Genomic DNA, 25,776 nt, shown 5'->3' with positions numbered 1-25,776 from the left:
GGGTCTCATGTAACCCAGGTCGACCTTTTTGCTGTGTGGCTGAGGACGACCTCTATGCTTTTCGAGTATTAGTATTGTGGGCAGGTACCATCAATACCTTGTTCAGTGCTTAGAGTACAGGAATTTGGGGGTTTGTTTTGTTTTTGTATTTTGAGACAAGTTCTCTCTATTATGTAGCCCTGGCTATTCTGGAGATTACTGTGTAGACCAGGCTGGTCTCGAACTCGCTGAGATGTCTCTGCCCACTGCATACTGGGATTAATAGAAACAAAAACCTGGAAAACAAGTTTGGGCAACTTGTGAAAACAAGGTTAGGGAGGTGAATAAATGTAAAAGAGGAATAAGGCACGATTGTGAACGCCTGGAAACACTGGAGACTAGCCCAGTGGCGTGCAGTCCTGCCGCATGAGTGGAGAGAGGATGAAACAGAGTCCAAAGGCGCCTTAGAGGGGAAAGGTTTCCCTTATAGCTGACAGTCTAGCGTCAAAGGAAGCCAAGTCAGGAACCTAAGACAGGAGCTTGGAGGCAGGAACGAAAGCAGAGAGCACCGAGGATGCTCTCTATGGCATGCTCAGCCTACATCTTTATACAGTCTAGGACCACCTGCCCAGGGGAAGCATCACCCAGAATGGACTGGGCCCTCCCGCATCAACCATTAATCAAGAAAACACCCTACAGACTTGCCTGCCAATCAGTGTCATGGAAGCAGTTTCTCAGTTGCCTCTTCCCAGATAACTTTAGCTTGTGTCAAGTTGACAAAAAGCTAATGAGGGCCCCCATTTATTTTTATTAACATGTATGTATATATATCTATGTGTGCATTTATATCTATGTATGCATTATATATCTATATATGCATGTGTATCTATGTATGCATGTATATCCATGTGTGCATGTATATCTATGTATGCAGTATATCTATATATGCATGTATATCATGTATGCATGTATATCATGTATGCATGTATATCTATGTGAGGGCATCACCTCTCTCTGGCTGCCCACAGCGACCAGAGCTGGAGCTGCAGGAAGTTGAGACCCGTCTGACATGGGTACCGGAACCAAACTGGGTCATCTGGAAGAATACCAAGAGTTCTTAATTGCTGATCTATCTCCCCAGCCCCGTGTTTATAAAACTTTACCTCCCTCTTTCGTTTTATATTTTCACGCTTGTTTGGTTTTTTTCAAATCTGGTGACTGCTCAGTTCCCAGGGCCCCTGGTGCCCTCTCCTCGCGCCCATGTTTCTACTGCAGCCAGCTTCTGCCTCTGACTTCTGTCTTTCTGTTAATAGCACCGCACCATTGTCTAAGCCACCCATGCTTGAAACCTCAGCCACTTTCAGTGTCCTTTACACGCGAGTCACCCCAGGCCACATCAGTCGTCCTCTCCTAGCCTGGAGATGTCCTTGTTTCCTGTCCCCAATGCTTGTCTCACAATTTCTTTTATAAACTCCTAACTTCCCTTACCCAACCTTTCAGCTCCATTCTACCTACGCATTGACACTAAATTACTTTTTCTTTTCTTTTATTTCTTTCTTTTTTTTTTCTTTTTAGACAGGGTCTTGCTGTGTAATCCTGGCCAGCTTGGAACTTACTATGTAGATCAAGCTGGCCTTGAACTCACAGAGCTCCATCTACCTCTGCCTGCAAAAATGCTGGGATTATGGGCTGGAAAGATGGCTCAGCGGTTAAGGGCATTGCCTGCTCTTCCAAAGGTCCTGAGTTCAATTCCCGGCAACCACATGGTGGCTCACAACCATCTGTAATGAGGTCTGGTGCCCTCTTCTGACCTTCAGGCATACATGCAGACAGGATATTGTATACATAAAAAATAAATATTTAATAAAAAAAAAATGCTGGGATTAAAAGCATGCACCGCCATGCCCAGCCTCAGATTACTTTCTTTTTGTTCTATTTTTATTTTTATGTGCATTGGTGCTTTACCTGCATGTATGTCTGTGTGAGGGTGTTGGATCCTGGAATTAAAGACGGTTGTGAGCTGCCATGTGGGTGCTGGGAATTGAACTCAGAGCCTCTGGAAGGGCAGTCAGTGCTCTTCACCGCTGAGCCCTCTCTCCAGCCCTCATATTACCTTTTTGAGCAGTCCTGTGACTATCACGTTTTCTCATGTGCCTACACCCACCGGTTCAGTGACCTTGCCTGTCCTAGTCTGCCAGCATGTTCTCTCCCCTACATCCTCACTGTGCTAGTCAAATCCTGTTTTGCTTGTGCTTTAATATTGCAGCCATTTTGTCACTGGCCCCAATGCTTTCCTTGTTTCCCTTTCTCGGTGTGGTTTATGGCAATGGCCATAAGCTAACCTTGAAGAATGGCCTTGAGTCTGTCATCTTTAGCTTCAAAATATTTTGTGTCTTCAGCTGGTATTGTAGCTCAGTGAGAGAGAACTTGCCTGGTGTGCGTGATGCCCTAGATTTGATCCCCAGCACCACAAGCACATACATACAAACTCACACACATGCATGCATGTGAGTGCACACACACACATGAATACATGCACACACACACACTTTCTACTACTTACACCCCGTATTTCTTAGTCTTCAAGGTCCAGCCTTATCACCCATTATCTCTTTACGTACCATATATTACAACCAAATAAATGAGAATCATTAGATTCCTCCTTTTCGCCTCCTCTGTCCATGCTGTCTCTTCTCTCATCCCCTTGTGTTCAAATCCTGCCCTAACCTGAAAGACTCAGCTCAAATAGTGCTTCTTTAGTGAACCCTTTCCCGTTGCCTTTTTAAATTAGATTTTATGTATTCTATTCCCTTTTAGAGAAAAGCATATTTCAAGTCATTTTTTAAGTATATGTCATTGATTTGACTTAAAGGTTGAGATGTAAATGTGACTTACCCTAAAATCCTGAATGGCACACTTGCCTTTTTCTGATATTTCTGCCCCTTCCCCACTTCACCAACCAAATCCTCAGCTTTAGTCAAATTTTGGCTCAAAGCAGAAATTCCCCTCTTTTGTTACCTCTATTTTTTAAAATATTTGTTTATATGTGTGGGTATGAATTATGGGATGATGGGGTGCAAAAGAGCTTCAGTGTCCCAAGTCTCTCTCTGCCTTTTCATCTGAGGCAGTATCTCTCCTTGAAGTTGGAGTTTGTGAATTCTAGACTATCAGGAAACCAGCAAGCCCTGTGATCTTCCTACCTCCGGCCCCTCAGAGCTTGGATACAGATCCTGGCAAGGATACCTGGCTTGTTCCATGGGTGCTGGGATCCAACTCCAGTCCTCTATTCCATAGCAGACACTTTTAAATTGCAAAGCCGTCTCTCCTGCGCCTAGTACCTCTACGTTTGAGTGGCTCGGGGCAGTTTTCTAAGATATTCTGCTGAAAATATCCCTATGGCTCAAGAAAAGCCTGTGCTTTGCATTGGGTGCCCTCCAGCCTGCTCCTTGTTTTCTGACTGTGAACTTATGCAACAGACACATCTCTAACTATGCTGTATTTATGTATTCATAACTCTGACAAGCACAGTGGCCCCATGTGGTTTAGTCTCTGCACAGATGACATGTTAAAAAAGCATTATCCAGTGGCCCAAAAGTAATTTTTAAATTAATTAATGTGTTTTCAAAGAAGAGCCATCTTATAAACACAATGGCGTTTTTCAGTTCTTTCTCTTCCACCTAATTATCTGTAACCTGGCGCTGACCCTGGGCCCTTTACACACAAGCGTGCACACGCTCAGGCTCTCACCACATCCTTGGGGCCCCGCTCCTCGTCTTCCTCCTCCCACTCAGCCACATATTCTAAATTGGCTCTCTGACGTGAGCTCTGCCTCGCTGCCAGCTCCTGTGTAAAATATTCAAGTCCAGCGCTAGCTTCTCCCGTGAGCAGCAAGTACAGCGGGGAGAGAGAAGGAAAGGGAGGCGCGTGTGAGACCCGCTAGTAACTCTTGTCTCTGTCATTTCTGACAGAAGCTCTAAGCTGGGCCTTGCATGTCTGCGAGGGAAGATAACTAGATGTGTAAAGCACCTGGCGCACATCGGCCACATAGTTTGCAGCGAGCGTTGTTGGTTAGTGCTTTTATAATTTCCACTTGTTTCTTCCTGTTCTCTTGGGGGTTTTTGGGTTTTTGGTTTGGTTTGGTTTTTTTGAGCCAGTGTCTCTCTCTCTCCATAGTGCTGGCTTTCCTGAAACTATGTAGACCAGACTGGCCTCAAACTCCCAGAGCTCCACCTGCCTCTGCCTCCTGAGGGCTAGTATTAAAGGTGTGGACCACTGTGTCCAGCTCTTTCTGTTTTTTTCTACTATCATTACATTTATTTGTTTGCTTGCGTATGTCTGTGTCTGTGTGCGCGAGAAAGAGTGCCCACAAATGTGGAGATTAGAGAACTTGTACAAGTCAGTTCAAGCCTGGTGACCTTTACTTTGTCTTTTGTCTTTCAAACTTGTGGTCCTTTCTCTTTTTTTCATATCTAGCAATATTTAATGAAAGCCGCACCTGCGTATAAATGCACTGTAGAGGCTGGAGTTGGTAGAAGGGCTCACCCTTCTCTGGATCAGGCAGATAGAGTCCTCGGGTACTATGCTGAGTTATGGCTGGGCAGCCATCCTGCTAAAGCTCAGTCTGTCCTCCCGAGCTCTCGACTTCAAGCCTGGTGTACTGAGTGTGTCCCCTCACCCTAAAAGGTCTCAACTCTAACCACTGCCCCCCACATCTGCTGAAACGCTCTTAACTTTTCTCAAGTATTTCTGCCTCCTGACCCATATAACTACAGTACATCACAAGTGTTCTCAGTGGAAAACTGGCTTGAGCCACACCCTACCGCACCCCCAGGTCTCCACCAAAATCTGCTAGTCGCTCTGTTTTCTCGCAAATGTCTCCTAACAGGTGGGAATCTAGATTCTGAGCTTCACCACCACTACCTACATCTCCCTTCAACTCGAATTCACATATGCCCTCAGGGTAAATGAAGCCATCTTAATTCCCTCCTCTGTCTGGATCCTTCCCGCTCTAGAGACTGTTATCTGTATTTCTTAGTCCAGTATTCAAGGTCCAGCTTTATCTCCCATTATTTCCTTCACATAGCATATTTTCCAATCAAATGAATGAAGAGCATTTCATTTCCCCACCTTTCTTCCTCCTCTGTTCATGCTGGCCCTTTCTCATCTCCCTGTATTCAAACCCTCGACAATCCCTCACTCCAAAGGGCCTCTATTCATGACCAAGGTTTTCTGACTGCCCTCGGAAGGAGAAGCAGCCACGCTGACCTCTGAATGCAGAAGTAACCCCGTCACGTGCTCACGTGGTCCCCCTTTGCCATCCGACTACATACACAGCACGTTTTCTAACTTGTCCCCGGCCAGTTAGCTGACTCCACGTTTTCACTTTCACCCTGAGCTTCCCCACAGGTGAAGGCCCAGGGCTGTTGGTTCGCTGCTCCCTCTCCTCCAGCCTTAACTCGGAGCAGCTCTTCTGGACCAAATACGTGCTGCAACAATCAAATTCTTGCCCTTAGTGCCACCCGACAGACTCCACAGAGGCAAATGTGTAACTTTTCCAGCTGCGTTTTGCGCACTCTAAGCCCGAGTCCCCTGCAGTCCGAAGGTGCTTTCCAGTCCCTGCTAGGTTTTTCCGGGAATCACTCCTTTTCTGTCTTCCCAAAGGTTACTTTCCTTTATTTGAGTTTTTATTGTCATCAAGAATGTTTTACCCAGTCTTTCTAGAAGACAGGTGTTCTCCAGGGTTGTGTGACATTTCTTGGGAGACATGAACAAATATCTCCTTATCCTAGATAGGAAATTGGTGACAGACCAAAGCACAGATACAACCAACGCTCAGTCTGGTGAACCAATGAGTTTTATTGGAATTACTTACAAGAGGATGGTTGAGGGGTTATTTACAGGAGCAGAAATGACCCAAAGTCATCATCAAAAGTCCACCCCAGCATGGGTGACAGCTCACAAAACCTGGAAGCCTAGAGTGTTGACTCCAGGTAACTGAGTTCATCTGTTCCTCTTCCAGGCAACTAGACTGCCCTCTGCTTCTTCCAGGCAACTTGCTCGTTCTGAACCTCCTGTAAGCAGGGTCTCTCCAACAGTTCTTACAGTGTGCATACGTGTGTGTGTGTGTGTGTGTGTGTGTGTGTGTGTGTGTGTGTGTGTGTGTGTGCTTGAGGAAAAGGGGCCTAATGAGTCTGATCAGTTTCAGGGACTTCCTGAAAGTTTTTACTTCCTGAGCTTAATGACCATCCCTGAAGGATGGAATGTTTCACCTCCCTTAGAATATCCTATTGTCTCACCTCCTTTCTGACTCCTGTATCTTATGGAGCTTCCCTCCAAGATGGAGGGTTTTACTCTCAGAGAAAACTACACATCTACAGTCTCATCAGTTTCACTCTTAGATTAACCCAGATCCTAAGCGTCTGCATCCTTACAGTGTCCTTTGATGTTTTTATAGACCTATATCTAAAAATTACCCAATTATTTTTTATTTAACAAAATAAGAAGCAACTAATAATTAAATACATCTTAATTTTAGGGAAAAAAAGAACCCTCACTAAATAACCCTGGCTGGCATGGAATTCATTATCTAGACCAAGCTGGCCTTGGATTCACAGAGATCCACATGCCTTTTCCTCTTGAATTCTGGGATTGAACATATACACTATTATGCCTAGCTAATTTTAGAAGTGTAGTACTTTATTATGCTGACTTTGTACCTAACACAGTTCCAAGTACTTTGCAAGTATTATTTTATTACCATAACCATCCTATAAAATAGCTGAAAGGAAAAGTATTGGCTCAGGACCCGAAGGCCAAGTTCTCAACACAAAGGAGATTTATTTGCCTCCAGAGGATAGAGGACAGGGAATAAGAGACAAAGTCAGAGATGGAGGAAGAAGGAGAAGAGGAAGGGAACAAGGGAAAGGGGGCTGGGATATCTGTCCCTTCAGGCACAGAGGACTGCCTCTGGGTAGAGGGGAAACAGACAGGCATATAGGAAAATGGCGGTTTATAAAGGTGCAGTGGGTTGCGATGGTGGTGCATGCCTTGAATCCCAGCACTCGAGAGGCAGAGGCAGGCGGATCTCTGTGAGTTCGAGGCCAGCCTGGTCTACAAGAGCTAGTTCCAGGACAGGAACCAAAGCTACTGAGAAACCCTGTCTCAAAAAAAAGAAAAAAGAAAAAGAAAAAGAAAAAAAGAAGAAACGTGAAATGGGAAACCCCATGTGAGGATGAGGCATTTAATTTTAATTGGACATGTGTGCCAAGGAGGCTGCTGACAGCTGGACTTCCACACTTTGATAGCTGGACCTTGGCAGTCAGCCTCAGGAGGAGGGAGTGGACAAATAGGGGAATGGACCTTGGTGGCCAGCTTGAGGAATGTAATCTACTAGAGTTAGCAAGGCAGAGGGAATGGGGGAGAAAGGCGAGGCTGCCAGAGCCACCTGCTCCAGTGAGCTACTCTCCCTTCCGTAAAAGCCATCTCTGTCGTGCAGATGAGGAAACTAAGGAGCAGAGAAATGGTGGAGTCAGGACTGAACCCAGAGAGCTTGTTCCAGGCCCCAAAGTTTAAACCACTCTACAGCCATGTGGAATGCGTTGTCATGTTGATTGCAGGTGGTCTCTGAAACATTGTTTCTTGGTAGCATCCATTCAAGGCTCCCTTATTGTTTGTCAAGGAGAACCACAGGGACCTCTAGCATTTCTGGCAGTGTCTCTGGTCCTGACTTGGTTATTGCCCTGTTCTTAGCTCGTTCCTCTAGCCAATCTCCCTCCTTAACTCATCATTTTGTCTTTATGTGCTGGTGCATTTTTTTCTAAGTTTGCACAACAATTTTATGAAATGTGGTAGGGAATAAATACATAAGTAAATAAAATCAATTTTTTCCAAGTCTTTACGAGATGAATCCATCTCTGGCCAGGAAAAAAGTTGTTTCAATCACCGAAGACTGCTGTGTAGCCCCAGTTATGTAGCTAGTGACTCACTGTCCACATCCTCGTTCCTGACAAAGTCGGGTCTGTGTGAACTAGAAAAAGAAATGAAAACACCCCCCGAAGTCTTTCAGCTTCCTACTTCAAATGTCAGCGTCTCGAGAGGCACATTCCTGAGTTTCCAGTCCATGTCTGCCCCAGTTGGCCACAGCAGTGACAGCATTCCAGCCAGGACACGTCCAGCAGGAGTCTGAGCACACAGGCTATGGGCTGGTTGGGCTGTAAGCGGGTGTGGAGATGGAAAGCTCTTGGCTGTAGAGGCCAAGAATCAAGACCAAGATTCCAAGCGGAGAGTGGGGTGATGGCAGGTCAAGAACCTTAAAAAAATAGAATGAGGGCAGAGCCTAGAGTCTGAAGGTTGTGAGGGGAAGAAGCCTGAAGGCAGCAGGCTAGCATGGGGTCCCAGGGCCTTCTGTGAGCCAGCCTGGTCTACTTTTCTTGCTTCATCGTTCACCTTTCACCCAGCCTCGTCTAGTCTCCATTCCAGAGACATTAATAAATTGCTAAGTGCTCTCCAAATACGCTAACTGATTTCACATGCCCACACACTGTGCCCTTGCCTCTGTCCGCCTTACAAAGTTTTATTCACTTTTCCCAGGTTCTGCTTAAATGTCTTCACTGTGAAGCTTTTTCCGCTCCATCAGACCTCGTCCCCACTCCTTATTGGTTTGTTTGTTTGTTTATCCTTTTCCATCCTTGTGGCTATTGTCACATCTTACTTGGCTCTCACAGCACCAATAATAGCATGGATTTGCACTGTAGCTCCCTGGTGTGATAACTGTCACCTTGCTGTTTTCGTAAATCAAATTTCTTAAAGAAAATACAGGTTCCCATGCACCATGTTGTTAATATACTTGGTATCTGCATGGATGCCTCTCCTCTGGGGTCATACCCAGAATCCTAACCTCCTAAAAGGCCTCTGGGCCTCAGCACATCCCTAGTACAATACCGTAGACAAGGGATAAGACCGGATATCTTTGTTTCCACTCTTGGCAGTAAAGTGTGTGCCTTAGTCAGTGTTTCTAGGCTGTGAAGAGACACCATGACCACAGCAACTCTTACAAAGGAAAACATTTAATTGGGGCTGGCTTACAGGTTCAGAGGTTTAGTTTATTGTCATCTTAGCAGGAAGCATGGCGGCATGCAGGCATGCTGGTGCTAGCAAACCAGCTGAGAGTTCTGCATCTGGGTCCATAGACAGCAGGAAGAGAGAGCCACTGGGTCTGGCTTGAGCTTTTGAAACCTCGAAGCCCATCCCCAATGGCATGCTTCCTCCAATAAGGTCACACTTATTCCAACAAGGCCACACGTCCTTGGCTTTCTGAGGTAGTGCCACTCCCTGGTGACCAAGCATTTAAATACGAGCCTATGGGGCCATTCTTACTTAAGCCACCACAGTGGCTTTTACCACCTTTTAACACTGTGAGTTAGAATTTTGAAGTTTTGTAGGGATAAGAGTGTTTGCTTGCCTGTTTGTTTTGAAACAGAGTCTTACACTGTAGTCTAGGTTGGCCTGAAACTCACTATCCAGCCCAGGCTGGTTTTCAACTTGTGATCCCCCTACATCAGCCTCCCATATGAGCCACTGCAGCAGGCAGCTATGAGGTTCCTTTTCATTTTCGTTGTTTTATTTTGGTTTTATCCCTTCGTCAAGATAAGGAAGTTCTATCCTGACTCCTAGTTTGTTGTTGGTTTTTATTGTGGAAGGTTATTGAATTTTGATAAAAAAAATAAATCTACTGGATGATTATATAGTTTTTTCTCTTTACTTTATTAGTATAGTATAATCTATTGACTGATTATCTTTAAAATATTAAGCCAAGGGATTGGAGAGGTAACTCAGCAGCTAAGAGCACTTGTTGCTCCTACAGAAGACCCAAGTTCAGTTCCAGCACCCTCATAGTGCCTCACAACCCTCTGTAACTGCAGTTCCAGGATATCTGATGCCTTCTTCTCACCTCACAGACACCAGGCATGCATGTGATACATAGATATACCTTCAGGCAAAGCACCTATACACACTAAAACAAATCTTGTCTTTGCTTGCTATCTCAGTTGCTGTGAATTTGTATGTGCCACTCCCCTGCTCCATGCAGAAGGCAGTTTCCTTGTAGTCACCTAACGCCCCCCTCCACCCTGTCTTTCTGCCCCTCTCCTCCACTGCCATCCCTGAGCTTTGGATGGAGGAGTATGATAATGTCCACAGTCTCTTGTTCTCTACACCTTGACCAGTTGTGGGTCTCTGAGTCAATCACTACCTACTGCAAAAAAGAAGAAGAAGAAGAAGAAGAAGAAGAAGAAGAAGAAGAAGAAGAAGAAGAAGAAGAAGAAGAAGAAGAAGAAGAAGAAGCAGAAGCAGCTTCTTTGGTGAGGGCAGAGATACACTCTAATCTATGAGTATAAGGACAACTTATCAGGAGTTGGTTTAATACTCTGTCTGTAATGGTCTGTCCTGTCCCTTTAAGAGACAAGCCTGCCTACTCCATCTCCCCCCAGTGCCGATGCAGGCTGATCTTCCACTTCCAGCCTGAGTCCTTTCCTTTCAGTCTCCTGAAGAGGCAGCTTCTACCCTCTCTACCTTCTCCCACTTCTCCCCTTACCCCACTTCTGCTCTTCTCCCTTCTCCCCTTCCCCTCTTTCCCCTCCATAACCCATTAAATAAATACCCACTTTCTCTACATGGTGTGCCTCTGTCTCTCACCCACCCTGAGGCTTCCTGTCTGGGATCTGCTGCCCTTCGTGGCCCTGGGCCACTCCAGAACCACAGCATTTTTACCACCACAGCTCCTCGTGGCCTGCTGCCCAATGCAGCCACTGGGGGAACATCACTGTTTTATTTTGATCATAACAATGTCCACTTAGCAGAGTAGTAGAGGTAGGTTCTTTCCTAGGGCCTCTGCTCTGTCTAGTCATAGGTTCTTGGCCCCAGTAATGATGTCAGGTATGGGTTTCAACTTGTGAAGTGGGACTTGTTACTTTGATGACATTCGTGCCACTATTACACCAGTGGGCATGACTTGCAGACCAGTCACTGCTACGGCCCACATGTTCACAGCTGGGAAAGTTGGTGGCTCCTTTTCTCCTGTCTCTCTGTAAACCCTGCCTTAGCAGTTCATTGGTGACTTTGCTGTGTTAGGTTCTAATTTCCATTCACAGTTAATGATTTTCTAATGTCTCCTGTGAGTCCCTCAGTTACATACAGATAGAAGCATATTGTCTTCACATATTCATAAATTCCCAAGATGCTTTCGGTACTGATTTCTAGTTTCATTCTACTGTGATTGAAGAACACATTTTGGAAGATTTAGTCTTTGTAAATGTATAAAAGTTTGTATTGTTGTCTATCCTGAAGAATGTTCACCTGCAAGGACTGGGTAATCTGTTTAAGGGCTGGGGATCTTTTACTATGATTATGGGAGCCAGTGTGAGAGCAGAATGGTTTCATTAGTCAGATTTTTATCACTATGACAAAATCCCTGCTATAATTAAGAGAGGGGAACTTCCTTGGGAATCACAATTTCATTGTCCAGACCATAGTCCTGGGTTCAGCTCATTCTGGGCTCAGGATGAGAAAGATCACATGGCAGAGACCACTCAGTTTGTGATAGACAGGAAGCAGAGAGAGTTACAGGAAGGGAGACCAAGGTAAGGTCTAACTTCCAAGGACACTACCCTAGGTGACCTATTTCCTGCAGCTAAGCCCCACCTCCTAAAGTTTCTAGCTTCTGCCACAGGATCCCAACGACTGAGGATCAAGATTTCTACAGACAGTCTATGGGAGTTATTTCAGATCGAAACCACGATAAAAGTATTGGGTGCTGCAGCAGCGGCTTCTCTCCTCCCGGTTCCTTCCTTGCTGGGGTGAGAGAAAAAGCAAACGCTAAACAAAAGAAACCTAATTTCTGTCTTGTTTCCCTTCCCATCTCCAAAGGCCCAGCGTAGGCTTAACTTGGCGGGTGCATTATACCAAGGAGATGCATCTCTCTCCACAGGCGAAGCTAAGTGGGCGTTTGTTCCTCCCTGCTCCCTGTGCCTACCTCCAAAACACCTCACTCCACACCCGGCCATGCTTCATTAACCACACCCTGTGTTTGTTTGATGGTCATCACATTGATGGTAGACCAAGGCAGGGCTAGCCTGTGAGACTAAGGTCCCTACTGGCTATAACAAATACCCAGCTGACCTCCTTGCAGGGTTTGTATCCGTGCCACTTCTGCTCCTGTCAGCCCGAGGTCAGTAGCCATCTCCTCTTCCTTCTCTCTGGTATCCATAATGGATCATTAAGCTGTACCTAGAAGAAAGTCAGTACAACTGTAAAGAAGTTGGGGGCAGGTGACCTTACTGAGGCTGAACTTGGAGTACGGCATGCCATTCAACCGTGCCCCATCCACACCTGCTCTGAAGAGAAGGAACCCACTTTGTGAAGTCTAAGCCACATTCTATGGCATCTCCAATCACAGCCTAAGCACAGGCATCTTTCCCCATACTGTATATTAGCTACCTTTCTTCTGGATGTGAGCGAATACCTGACAAGGAAGTGACTTGAAGGAAGAGAGATGTATTTTGTCTCACAGTGAGGAGATACATCATGGTGGGGGACATGCTCCACGAGGAAGGCTCACAGTGGCAGATGCACAAGTTGCCTGGTCACATCTTGGTGGACCAAACCAGGAGTCCAGGCCAGACTATAAGCCTCTGCTGACTCATTTCCTTCCGCTAGGCCTCACCTCCTAAGGGTTCCCTCCCCAAACTGCTCCACCGACCGGACCACAGCAAACACGAGCTCATAGGAGATATTTTATATCCATAGCATCGTATCTTCCTTCTAGTAAGTTTAGCATCTAACTCATGCTCTTTTCCTTAGACCCAGTCAAAGGATATTAGAAAGAACTTAGCAGTTGTCTACTAGGGTCATTAGCACTGTTCCCCTCAAGGACCCCAGAGGCTGCTGGTTTTGAGACACTCCCAGATAGTGCTATTTCTCAGCCTCAGATACCTGCTGTGGCAGTTAGCCATATTTGCTTGTCCTAACAGGTCAACCCATAACTTAGCTAACATCCTTATACTTGAGTCTCGGACCTCAAGTCTCTAGTGCCATAAATTCGGGGGAGAAGCTAGAAATCTACTGTCCTAAATGGGAGCCTTAAAGGTCAGCTTCCTCTCCACCCTCTCCAGGTGCTCCTGGGAATTGAAGATAAATTAACATTTTCATCTAATAGAAACATATTTATGTCTCTTCCAGAGCTTTCTGACAATCTCTTCCTGTCTCCAGCCCATAACTTTAAAAACATTCTCTAAAATTATTTCAGCAGCAAAAAAAAAAAAAAAAAAAAAGAAGAAGAAGAAAAAAAAAGAAAAGGGAGGGGCCAAAAAGCAAATCTTGTTCCTCTGATGGTCCTAGTGTTAGCAGGGACTTTTGAGACTGCTGTCTTGCCTACATATCAGCTGACTGACAGAGTCTTAGCAGTCGTCTCAGGTAGGTCGATTCGGAGTCCAGTGGCCAAAGGTGTTCTGTGTGCGGCACTCAGAGACTCTTAGCAAGCCCATAGTGTAATAGAGATTATTCTTCTTTAATGATGAGATCCAAGAAACATCACACGCCATGCTCCCTAGCTCACCATCTCATGCTTAGTTAAGTCTTGTGCACGCCGTTGACATTATCAGTTTGTTTAGGACTGAGAAGTTTTCTGGGCACCGGACAATCGTTCCTAAATATAGACCAGTCAGGAGAGTGGATCACGTGATGTCCTAGATAAACATCCCTTACAAGCTTCCCCTTACTCAATTATAAATGCCAGGAGGACACAGTATCTAGTGAGTTTCTATACACCTAGTGCTTAGAACCTAATAAGTATTCAATAAAAAAATCTTTATATGCATAAATGTTTTACCTGCCTGTATGTGTATGAACCTCATGAATGCCTAGTGCCCATGAAGATCACAAGATGTCAGATCTCCCGAAACTGGAGTTACAGATGAGTGTGAGCACCAGGGTGCCAGGAACTACACCTAGGTATTCAATTCTGCAAGTGCTTCTAACCGCTAAGCCATCTTTGCAGCTCCCCGCTCAATACATTTTAAACAAACTTGTAAATGTCTAGACTGGTACAAAAAGAAATCTGAAAAACAATGATGACTGAAATCCTGAACCCTAATCGGAAGTTACCTTGGCCAGTGGAAGCTAAGCAATTGCCTAGTCTTCCCTCAGACTTAGCAAGGCTGTGGCCCCAGAGTAGGCAAATACCCTGACAAGCACATACACCGTAATTTTAATATTATTTGCTCCTAGCTTGATAGATTCAGTAAGCCTCAGATGGACTTTGCATCACAGTTTGAATCTGTTCTTCAGGGGGAAAAGTCTAGATAAAAGAAAAATAGCTTCAGCATATGAAGCTCTTTTTATTATTATTTTTATTTGTGGGCATTGGTGTTTTGCCTGCATGTATGTCTATGTGAGGGTGTCAGATCCTCTGGAACTGGAGTTACAGACAGTTGTGAGCTGTCATATGAGTGCTGGGAATAGAACCCAGGTCCTCTGGAAGAGCAGTCAGTGCTCTTAACTGCTGAGCCATCTCTCCAGCCCACATATGAACTTCTAAGGTCTCCACAATGCTCTTCACACAGTGCCTGGGGCTGGATAAGCATTCCACTGTTTTAGATTATTATTATTATTATTATGGTTACAGTTAGCTTTCCCATGCCCGGAGCGCCCATCTCCACCCATGCTTTTCTTGAGGAAGCATCATGCTTCTCACCTATCTTCATCCAAGATTTTATTGGAGAGGCACCATACTTCCCTTATCAGCCCATGACTGTCAACCACAAGAATAGTCACAGCTTTTCTTCTTGGAAGCATGAGCGGGTTCCCTGCCCCTTGCCAGAGACCACCAGACTCCATGGTGTTCTGTGCCGCATGGTTTGATGGCACTGAGTTAAGATGGCAGAGCTTTCCGTCCTCCCTCCGAAGCTACCAGCAGGTGTTAGATGCCTCCCTGTGACACTTCTCTCGTCTTCCACAAAGTACTGATGGTTGTGGTGATATTTTGTTTGTAATCTAACAAATAAAGCTTGCCTGAAGATCAGAGTACAAAACTAAGCCACTAGTTAGCCATAAGAGACCAGGCAGTGGTGGCCCACACCTTTAATCCCAGCCCCAGCTTTTGGGAGACAGAGGCAGGGCAGATAGATGTCTGTGAGTTCAAGGCCACCCTGGGCTACACAAGATTTAATCTGCCTAAAAGAGAAACAGAGTTCACACAAAGATGATCCCAGCACTTGGGATCACATGCCTTTAATCCCAGCAGTAGGGAGGTGGAGATGGGAGTGATATGACTGGGCAGAGAGACGAATATAAAGTGGGAGGAGACAGGAGCTCAGATGCAGTCTGAGGATTCAGTCTGGAGATACAGTTTAAGGATTTATAGAAACGGGGTCATCTTTTAGATCTGAACATTGGTAGAGGTAAGAACTCTAGTGGCTGGCCACGCTGCTTCTCTGACCCTTCAGCTTTCATCTCCTAATCTGATTCTGAGTTTTTATTATTAAGAACAATTAGAATTCATGCTGCAGATGGTTCCTTTCCCGTGGTCTTCCACTCAGCACTGATGGTCCCTTTCCCGTGGCCTTCCACTCAGTCCTGATGCTCCCTTTTCCTGTGGTCTTCCAAACTGTTCTTATGTTAGAATGATAGAACTAGTATGGTTTGTTGTTCCCTGTGTTGTGTAACTGGGAAACTGTCACATTTGTGCCAATGGTCTCTGCCAGCAAGAGGACATAACTTCCTGATGACTATAACCATTCGACTCCATGTTTCTTGGAGATTGGTAGTTTTCCTTGGAAAAGGACCAAAGAAAGTTGCCTTGTTTCCATCTCATAAAAAAGGGTGTGCCTACAAATTCATTTGTAAATGCTTGTCTCTTCTTCCTGTCTGGGTGCTAACCTCTGCTGTCTCTGTGGCATGTGACATTCACAGAGCCACTGCCCGCAGGGTCTAGCACTTCACTTTGTTCTGTGGACTCACTGAGTTGATCTCAAGGGTCTTGTCCCCACCCACTGTCTTGCTGTACTAAAACTTTCCCCTGTACACTTCCTCTTTCTCTTCTTGGTCTGCAGGCTACTTGAGCATCTTCTTAAACCTTTACTGGGTATTCCAGGGGCATCCCCCGCAGTCATCCATCCCATCCCAACTGCCTTCAGTGCTAAAACCACCAGACTTTATTCTCAAAATAAGACCTGATGTCCCTCACCATCCTCTACACACCTCCATTCCAAGACTAACTTTAAGAAGTAGGGGTGGGAAAAATAGCTCAGTGGTGGAGTGTTTGTCTAGCATGTGTGAGGCCCTACATTTAATTTCTAGTGACACAAAAAAATTAAAAAGAGAGAGACTGGAAAAATGCCTCAATCAGACCCTAGACCAACCCACATTAAACTATCATTGTGGTACATGCTTATAATCCCAGTGATGGAAAGGCAGAAACACATGGATCTCTGGGGCTTACCAGATAGCTAGCCTAGCCTACTGGGTGAGTTCCAGGCCAAAGAGAAACCCTGTTTAAGAATACGACACCTGAAAAATGACACCTCAGGTTGTCCTCTACACACACACACACACACACACACACACACACACACACACACACAATTATAATTCTTGGAACCAGGAGTGGTGAGTCACCCTAGCACAGGCATTGGATCCCCTGGAACTGGAAGTACAGATGGTTGTGAGCCACCATGTGGATCCTGGAAATTGAATCCAGATCCTCTGGAAGAGTAACCAGTGCCCTTATCTGCTCAGCCATCTCTTTAGGCCCTGGTTGCATGCGTCTTTAATCTATGGCAAGAGAGGAGTGGAGATAGGAAAATTACCCAGAAGACTGTGGGTCAGCTAGCCTAGAATATATTTCAGAAACAAATACCTCGCTACAACAAGGTGGAAGGCAAGAACCAAGTTCCAAATATTGTCCCCTGACATACACACACCATGGCACATGCATGCCTGCACACACACACACACACACATAAATTACATACATACAACATACACAAGATTGTCGTCATTTTTCTAGACTCTACACTTAGTATTTAATAGTCTAATGTCTAACTAGAATAAACTCACTTCAAGTTAAAGAACATTTCTTAGTTTGTATCTTCGCCAAAACCTTTTGGGTATTCTCTCGGGCATACCCTAAACCAGGCAGGAAGAACAGTAATGGTGCTTTTAGGAGCTCCTCTCTTTTAAGGGCCTCCTTGACACCCCAAAGAGAACTCAGAATCTATAGTCGGAGCTGTCCTCAAAATAGGCCAAAAACTGAAGATGTGTGTCCTTGTTGCAGAAAAGAGATTGGCTGCTGTTGGCCAGAGGGGAACCCCAGATCCCCAGACGCAGTCAGAATGTCCCTGCCAGCAACTTCTATGTGATCACACCATCTCACTCTCTCACACTGCTGGCGAAGTTGGTGGCCACCAGGGAACTGATGCTGCCTGGCTTCTTCCCCACACTGTCCGAGGACCCACCTGAAGACAGCCTAAAGATCATAGAGGCAAGTGGAGCCTGTGTGTCTTAGATTTCTATTGCTGTGAAGAGAAATCATGACCAAGAAATTCTTATAAAAGGAAACATTCAACTGGGGGTTTGCTTACAGTTTCAGAGGTTTAGTCCATTACCAATGTGGTGGAGAACATGGTGGCACACATGGCACTGGGGCACTGGTTGAGAGCTACATCCTAGCTCTCAGAGAGACACTGGGCCTGCTGTGGGCTTCTGAAACCTCAAAATACACTTCCAGCGACACACCTTCTCCAACAAGTCACTAATCTTTCCAAAGTATTCACCAACTGGGGATTAAGCATGCAAATATTTGAGCCTTCGGTAGTCAATCTCATTTAAACCACCATACCGTGTGGAAATAGAGCAGAGCTTGAGAAACGGGTGAGGGAGAAAAATGGGGCCATAAGGGAGAGATGGGGAGCAGGCAGGGCTTGTTATGGCCATCAGAAATAAAAATAAAAGTAGAAAATGAAGTGGGAAGACGTCAATGATCTGATTAAGGCAGCAAAGCGAAAATTAATTGAGAAGCAAGCCGGATTTGAGGGAAATAAGGTTTGTGCAGAGAGTTGAGAGAGAAATGGGCCTCAACATAGGCAAATAATTTGGAATTGGTGCCATCCATTTTAGAGAAGATCCCTAGACATGGGCACATACATAAACATGTACATGTACACACACACACACACACACACACACGCATACCCCTGAGGATACCCACAGAAACAACTGGCCTGAGCTAATGGGAGCTCCCTAACTCGGAACTGACAGCAGGGAAACATGCATAGGACTGAACTAGGTCCTCGAATGTGGGTGACAGTTGTGTGGCTGGGGCAGTCTGTGGGGCCCCTGGCAGTGGGACCAGGATTTATCCCCAGTGCTTGAGCTGGCATTTTGCAGCCCATTCTCTTTGGAGGGGAGGGCCTTGGTCTGCCTCAAAGCGATGTGTCAGACTTTGTTGACTCCCCGTGGGAAGTCTTACCCTCTCTGAGGAGTGGATGCAGAGTGGGGGTGAGCAGAAGGTGGGGGGAGCGGGAGGAGAGGAGGGAGAGGGAACTGGGATTGTAAAATGAGAAAAAATTGTTTGGTGGCCTTGTAAAGACAGACCAACTGTGTGTTAGAAGACCACAGGGCGGGCTTCTTGACAGAGGAGAGGACAACCGCAGTACTTGAAAGACTTGCGGAGTTTAGGGGAAGAAATAACGTAATTCTATGTAGCTTCTTTTTCTTACTGGTTTTCTTTGGGTATGGATGATCATGCTACCCACCTTATGACAGCTTGCCACCACCTCCTTGAATCTTATGCCCATGAAAACATGTGCTTTGTACAAAAAAATGGATATTTTTGACATTCTGTATTTTAAAATGAACATATTTTGTGTTTGATGTCAAACACATGAAAAAATCCTACCTATGGTATCAAATTCAACATAATAAATTAAGAGAAAAAATATATGTAGCACAAATAATAAAAACCCAGAGTCTGATATTGGGGTTCAACCCGAAAACCAGAAAATCAAGGCAGCCAAGACACTAGAGAAGTCTTACCTCTACCAAGGCTGAGCGACTGACCATAGGCTAAACCGACTAAGTCTCTCTCCTCCCATTTTATATTCCCTCTCATGCTGGGATTAAAGGTGTGTGACTCGCTAGGACTGGGGTTAAAGTGTGAGCCGCCACCACCTGGATTTATGTCTGCATTGATCTTGTGTAGCCCAGGGTCACCTTGAACTCACAGAGGCCCATCTAACTCTGTCTCCCAAATCCTGGGATTAAGGGTGTGTGCCACCATTGTCTGGCCTCTAGTAGCCTCTGGCCTTCAGGCAAGATTTATCAAAATGCATAATATACCACTGCTGTGAAGGAAAAAGGGCAAGTACCCCAGAAGGGAAAGCTGAGAGCAGGCAGGGGAGGAAGTTCAGACAGGCAGCTCAGGTCCAGGAGTTGAATCTGATTTGTTTAGCTTTGTCAGGAGTGCCCTTTGCAAAAGCCAGCCATCACGACCCTCTGCGCTTGCCTTGGAGAGGGGACCATAAGGAGTACAATAGGGAGGAGGGATCAAAGGAGTGGGAGCAAAGGAATGATGGCCAATAAGGGAGATGCCCAATGGGAAGATGTGGGTGGACTTTCATGTCTTCAGGTGGTCGTTATGGTGTTCTAGTGTGCTCATGCCAAGCCTCTAGACAGATGACAGCATGTCTGTGGCTCCACCTGTGCACCTATAGTCCTGTCATATGCATATGTATTCTTGTGCTCTAGGCCTCTGCTGGGGAAAGGAGGAAAAGTCCAAAACTCAGATGCAAAGAGGCCAGGAGGCCACGAGCCGCCTTCTGCAGCACCCCCTTTCCCCTTCTCTCCGCTCCTCCCTCTCTGCTCTCCCTCCCCTCCTCCTCTCTGTGTCTGCGCCCCTCAGGTTGGGGTGGCAGAGGAGGCTCTGGATGGGGAGAATGGGAACCACAGTCACAGCTGGCTGGCTGGTTGAGGAGCAGAAGGACAGAGCCGGGGATTGTGCTCGCTGCTTGGCAGCTAAGAGGTGGGCAGGAATGCCATGGTTCCCTCGGCGGGTCTTACTTCAGGGCCAGGCCACTCCTGGCACAGGATGTTGTGGCCGGAAAACCTAACTACTCAGGAATGCTGTGCTCCAATGTCCTCCTGCTGTGCCCCACTCACCTCAGGCTGGGAACTCCCCGTACTTGTTTTAAGACCTGGAGCACCCCTACCCTATGTGTAACCTAAAGACACACCTCCTCTTCCCTCCACACTGGACCCCTTGTACCTCTCGGAGAGTTCTGGCTTTTCTCAGAATCCAGTAACCCTTCCTGGGGCCAGTACTAATTCCTGGGGCCAGTATTAAGGGCTTCAGAGTCTCCAACCACCAGGCGTTCCATCTACTTCTATTCCTTCTCCTGAAACAAGCACATCCTCGTGGGGCAGAACACCGGTGGGACTCATCTACCTCAACCTCAACCGCAGGCTGGGATCCTCCCCCTCCCCCAGCCTTTCAGTATTGTTCTATGACTTTGGAGCATGGAGCATCTCGAGTTCCATGACTTTGAGTTCCCGGAATAAAATGCATCCTCTCGTCCTCAGAACACACTAGACAGCCTGGAGCTGGGAGCCACCTACAACCCCCTGCAAGTTGAGAGCTGCCTGTACTCACATCTGAGTAGCACCCATGCCAAGCCTCAGGGACGCCTCTCCACAAGCAGGGAGAGCAGAGGCCTTAGAAAGGTACACCTCCCTCCTTCCCCCATCCTTCCCTTTAGCCTCCCATCCCCTTTGTGCCCTGGGTCCAAGGGAGTCCTGCATCTCCACCCTGCAACAGCAGCAATTGTGGGGAGGGGGGGTCAGTTGGTTTTGGTTCTGGTTTGGTTTCCTGAAACTGGGCTCACGATGTAACAGTATAGCCCAGACTGATCTTGAGCTTGCCCTCGACTCACCTCAGCCTCCTGAGGTCACCATGCCTGTGGCTTAGGTATTCTGTCTGTAACTCTTAGTCATCCACTACCTGTCTTGTTACGCAAACAGGCCACACTGGAACTACAGCCCTCTCTTTGGGGAAAAAAAAAAATAAAAAATAAAAAGGCGGACAGGGAGGCGGAAGTAGAACCCCCTAAGGGAAGGGAAAGGATCTAGAGCTTCAGGCTTTCTGAGAAGAGCTTCAGATCCTATCACTTCTCACAACACCAGCAAGGGAAGTCTCGCTGAGGACAGGTGAGGAAACAGACCTGGACTAGTACCTCAGAATGGGGCTCCGGAGAAAAGGTTTAAAACCAGAAGCCAAGCATGGTGGCTCACACATGTGAACCCAGCACTGAGGAAGCTAAGGCAGGAGGATTGCTGGAGCTCTGAAGCCAAACCAACTATTGTATTAAGGGTTCCCTTTTTGAGACAAGGTTTCTCTGTAGCTTTGGAGCTGCTTCTGGAACTAGCTCCTGTAGACCAGGCTGGCCTTGAACTCGCAGAGATCCCCCTGCCTCTGCCTCCTGAGTGTTGGGATTAAAGGCGTGCGCCACCACCGCCCGGCATTAAGATTTCCTTTTGCTCAGTGGTTTTTCCTGGTTTCTCTGTAACTGAGCATTTGGAAAAAAACTTCCATTTCTGTCTCAGCTACAATTGCAGAAGGTAGTTTCTGAACTCCAGAAGTAGAAGCAATGACCAGATGCCTAGGAGCAGAGCCCACCATGAGGGTTTGGAGGGCAAGCTGACAGAGAAGGGGCATTGGGCAAGGAGATAGTACAGCAGCCTAGGGAATGCAGTCACTACCCTGGACCTTCAGGGTGCCGCTCTAGAAATGAGATCTGGGAAGGAAGTGGGACCAGAGTCGGGCAGAGACCAGTGACAAGAAGGTAGACGCTGTCTGGTCTCCATACAAGACTCCGGTTGTTCTTTGCAGGGGGGACAGCCCCAGACCAGCAGAGTCCGAACAGCAGTGCTCCCCCTGACAGTGGCTCCAGCCACAGGTAGAGCTCCCAAGATGTCAGCAGCCAACAAAACTTCCTCAGGAACCTTCCTGCCCTCTGACTCAGAAGAAGAGTATCCTTCTCAGACCTAAGCCTCCAGCGCCAGGACAAAGCCACACTGCACAGGATGGCTGCCCCAGTGCAGATCTGCCTGCTCTCCATCTGAACCTCCCCACCTCTGGCCCCGGTACTGCCCTTGCCCAACTTGGGGCTGAAAGCAGCACACCCAGACCTGTCTTTTTTGTCTGGCAGGGATTTTCTTCCTCTTTCGAGTTATTTGATAGCGTTGACACAAATAAATGTCCAGTAAGCCTCTACCATTGTTAGGAGCATTGCTAGGCCGAAATTTCTTCCTGCAGCTTTGTGTAAGAAGGTGGATGAGCTTGGGTCACCCTTGGGGAAACTGCAACTCGAGAATCACAGTGAGGTTCACAGCTCAAGAAAAATGAAGACATTGGACCCTGCACCCTAGTCCAGAAAGGTGTCCTTCCCAAACCGCCCACAGCAGTTCCCTTCGGCTTCAGACATTCGGGCCCTATAAGCAAGCTTGTGTCTGTCCAGGGGACGAGGCGCTGTCTGGTGCCCAGCAGAAGGGAGTAGAAACTGTGAAAGAAAGAAGCCTACTCCCTATCCCATCTCCTCTCCCCACACCTGCCTACCTTCCTGTCAGAGCCCGTGAACTACAGAAACATAGCTGCCATTTGTCAAGTGCCTTCCCTAGGCTTTGGATGACACTCGGTGCTCGGAAAATGTATCCAGTTCGATGCAAGCAATCTTTTGAAGCTGAGCCAAATTCTCACCCTTGGTGGAGGGACTGCAGAGGAAAGTTAAGGATCCTGGTTAGCAGACAACCGACCCAGGGCCACCAAGCTAGAGACCAGCCTAGGTGAGCCTATGGCCACCCAGGCTCCAAGCCATCACACTGCAGACTTCACTCGCTGGGGCCCTTTCCTTCCCCAGCCCCCAACATCTTTCTGGTTCTTCTCCTGATCACTCCACACCCTCCCAGCACATGGCCACTGTGTCTATTCACACACAGAGACTTTTTCAACCCAAACTGGCTTTAATGAGATTTGTTTTATAAATTAAAATTATGTCTGGCAAAGAATAACACAAGAGTAAGGATCCACACCAGCCTCCCCAGAGTGCATCCACTCTGACCAGGGGTTCCCTTCCACAGGCCTAGTTCATGAGCCATCCATTCCTTAGCACTATGAGCCTCCCCACAGCCTATCTCTCGGCCTTCTCATCTGTTCTACTTCCTGTGACTTCCTGGAGCTGGTCATCCCTTGATGCCTCTGATCCCCTAGCCTTAACATAGGCCCCTCCCACCCTCTGGTTCCTGCTGGTTATAACAGGTTTGATTTTCAGTGCCCATGAACTATCAGCACGAATTCCCTGTGAACTCGAATTCCCTGTGAACTATCAGCAGCTGCCTCAGGTGGAGCCCTCTGACTTGACCCCTCCCCTGCCATTCCCTGCTCTAGAAAGCCCACAGTCCCAAGCCCCTGAGGGTCCACTCTTCTGGACCTGGCTGTATAGAGCTGTGTCTGAGCTGTGGCCTTTGCTGCCACTGCCACCTGTGGGACCAGGTTCAGGAAGAACCAAGCCCTGCGGCTTGGGAGCAGGCACAGGCTTCGAGCTGCGAGGAGGTGGCACAGCATAGTCATCCGTAGCAGGGTTGTAAGGGAGCTCATAGCCTTCCTCCTTCGCCCGAGCCTGGCACCACCATGCATCCTTAGGCTCCTGAGGCAGATCATAAAGGCCCCGGGGAGGGGCTGGGGCCAGGCCCTCAGGTTCATCATAGATGGGGTCCTCTTTGGAGTCCGTCAGCTTGGTTTTCTGCAGCTGCTGCTGTACGTGCCCATACAAGTCCCAGTAGAGAGGTTTCTTTGCGTGCACCCCCTCCCCTGCCCTAGCAGGGGTGCTGCCCAGGGGGTCCGAGTAGAGAGAGTCCTGAGAAGGGCCTGGGAGAATTCGCAGGGAGTCTAAAGGCTCAGCATATAGGGCCGGGGGGCTGCCCAGAGGCTCCTGAGAAACAGGAGAGGAAACCACCTTCCTCTCGGCCTCCCCTTCATGGGAGTCAGTTCTAAGGACATCTTGTCCCTGTCCCACCTTTCCTTGGGCTTTCTGCTGCTGGATGGCAGCCTCAACTGCCTGAAAGATGTCATTTCCCTGTGCAGTCTGGAAGGTGAAGGTTCCAGGGCCAGAGGGGCAGCGGCGGCCGGCTTCAAAAGAGAACATTACCTGGGGGTGGGAAGGGAAACACATTAGGAGTGTCACAAGAGATGACCACAGGTATGACCAAGTTAGTGCACCTGCAGAGAAGAGACCACCTGGGGACGTAATTGGTGGCCTACAGCTACACTATGCCCTCTCTGACAATCATCCTCCCAGAAAGCCCCTGCACCTTGTCCCGGCCATAGCGTCGCAACAGAGTGTAGGGCCAGAAAAGGAGCGGCTCCAGGATTTGACTTTGGGCCCCCAAAGTCAGGAGGGTCAACTTCTCGGCCTCCACCCTCAGTACGTAGGAGCCTTGCAGACCGCAGCGTTCAGAAGCCTCGGTCTTCTGCGTGGTTACCCAGAACTGGGAGCCTGGAAGGAACACACAGAAAGGGGAAGGAGCGCTGGGGCAGGCTAGGGACTCGGTAGACACCAACACTAGCTCCCCAAGAGCACATCCTTTCCCCAACTCCATTCATGCCAGGCATCTACCTTCCCAGGTTGGGCTGTACAGTGAATTTTCCAGCATCTCCAAGGCAGAAAACTTAGGCGGGTTCTCGGTCTGCGCCAAAGCCCAGCCGCCTTTCTGCGGAAAAAGGCACAACGAGAACCTTATATAGGGTGTGGAGTAGGTGCAGGAGGTCCGGTGCCGCTGTAATAGCCCCATTCTCGCAGGGTCCCTTAGGCCCAGGGCAGCTCACCCCCAACCCCTCACCGGAAAGGCGTTTCTGCATAAAGTCTGCACCCAGGCGGCGCTGGACGGGGCGTCCGCCGCCAGCAGGTGCGAGCGCTGCGCGGTGTCCAGGCGGAAGGCAGTGGCGCCGGGCTCTGGGGGACTCTCCACAGACACAGGGGCCACGCTCACACACTCAGCCAGGCGGATCATCTTGCAGTCCAGACGGCGAGAGCCGCCTCGACCCCCTCCAGAGCTCGACCCCTTATGGTCAAAGAACTCCAGCCGCGCTACGCCGTTAGGACTAGCCGGGTAGAGCACAGCCCAGGTTTTCCTCCACCTCTGGGAAAAAACGAAAGACGCGGTAGTGCGCGGTAGCACGCGCCCCACGGGGAAGAAGAGACCCCAAGTAGGCCGATCTGAGCCTGTGGCTTCCCAGGCAGGAACACTTTCCCAAAGATAATGCCATCCCAACTCTGCACCAAGGGAGGGCACAGCCTGGGGCTTCAAGGGAACGTCGTGGAGCTCTACAATTGCCCTCGCGGCGTTCCGACCTGCTTCCGGCCCCTTCCCTCTTTCTGGGTACTTTCACCCACTTCTAGTCCAGAGGGGTTTCACCATCCCCCCACGCCACACACAGACACATACACACACTACCTTGGTCCCAAAGCGCTGACTCTGCAGAAAGAGCGGACCCTCCATCACAGCTCCTTCCATGGCCCGGGTGGTTCCTTCCGCGCTTCCTGGCCCGAGGGCGGGGGGTGGGGCGGGGCGGGGTTGCAGGGTGCCGGAGGCGTGCCTGCTCCTCCCTGGCCCCTGCGGCGATGATGGGGGTTGGAGAAAGAGGAGCCTGCAGGAAGATAACTAACTGGGGCCTTTATCATACCTTAGTTCGCACGG

At 47.9% G+C, this 25,776-nt stretch overlaps 2 protein-coding genes across 5 annotated transcripts in view; one reads left to right on the top strand and one right to left on the bottom strand.

The window, feature by feature from the left end:
* M1ap (meiosis 1 associated protein) overlaps positions 1-22,295 on the top strand; it is an 89,599-nt gene extending 67,304 nt beyond the window's left edge. The window contains exons 8-10 of one of the 2 annotated variants that reach the window (XM_087907115.1): positions 17,306-17,512; positions 20,608-20,748; positions 21,914-22,295. In XM_087907115.1, coding sequence (XP_087763241.1) covers positions 17,306-17,512; positions 20,608-20,748; positions 21,914-22,072 — 507 coding nt within the window. In that variant the 3' untranslated portion in view covers positions 22,073-22,295. The remainder of the gene's footprint in view (positions 1-17,305; positions 17,513-20,607; positions 20,749-21,913) is intronic. The other variant, XM_087907116.1, reaches the window with a different exon arrangement.
* Positions 22,296-23,373: 1,078 nt separating this feature from the next.
* On the bottom strand, positions 23,374-25,691 carry Dok1 (docking protein 1). Of its 3 annotated transcripts, XM_048416606.3 has the most exons (5): positions 25,534-25,691; positions 24,919-25,218; positions 24,696-24,789; positions 24,391-24,575; positions 23,374-24,227 (listed from the first exon to the last, which is right to left on the bottom strand). In XM_048416606.3, the coding sequence occupies exons 1-5, from the start codon at positions 25,591-25,593 to the stop codon at positions 23,418-23,420; spliced, it is 1,449 nt and encodes a 482-aa protein (XP_048272563.3). In that variant the 5' UTR covers positions 25,594-25,691; the 3' UTR covers positions 23,374-23,417. The 3 variants fall into 3 exon arrangements, with proteins under 3 accessions (XP_048272563.3, XP_048272564.3, XP_048272565.3); XM_048416607.3 differs by lacking the exon at positions 24,919-25,218 and having other exon boundaries at positions 25,534-25,643; XM_048416608.3 differs by lacking the exons at positions 24,391-24,575; positions 24,696-24,789; positions 24,919-25,218 and having other exon boundaries at positions 25,534-25,642.
* Between the last annotated feature and the right edge of the window lie 85 nt (positions 25,692-25,776).

This window comes from Myodes glareolus, chromosome 6, assembly GCF_982192425.1.
Source record: "Myodes glareolus chromosome 6, mMyoGla1.1, whole genome shotgun sequence".
NCBI classification, from domain to species: Eukaryota; Metazoa; Chordata; class Mammalia; order Rodentia; family Cricetidae; genus Myodes; species Myodes glareolus.
This window is presented reverse-complemented; position numbering and strand designations above follow the sequence as displayed.

Bases quoted from the DNA above. Each gene is read 5' to 3' on its own strand.
- Dok1 (XM_048416606.3), bottom strand. From the start codon at position 25,593: ATGGAAGGAGCTGTGATGGAGGGTCCGCTCTTTCTGCAGAGTCAGCGC. The intron at 24,790-24,918 runs GTGAGGGGTTGG...CTTTTTCCGCAG, and splicing joins TATGCAGAAACGCCTTTCCG to AAAGGCGGCTGGGCTTTGGC. The intron at 24,228-24,390 runs GTGCAGGGGCTT...TCCCACCCCCAG, and splicing joins GACGCTATGGCCGGGACAAG to GTAATGTTCTCTTTTGAAGC.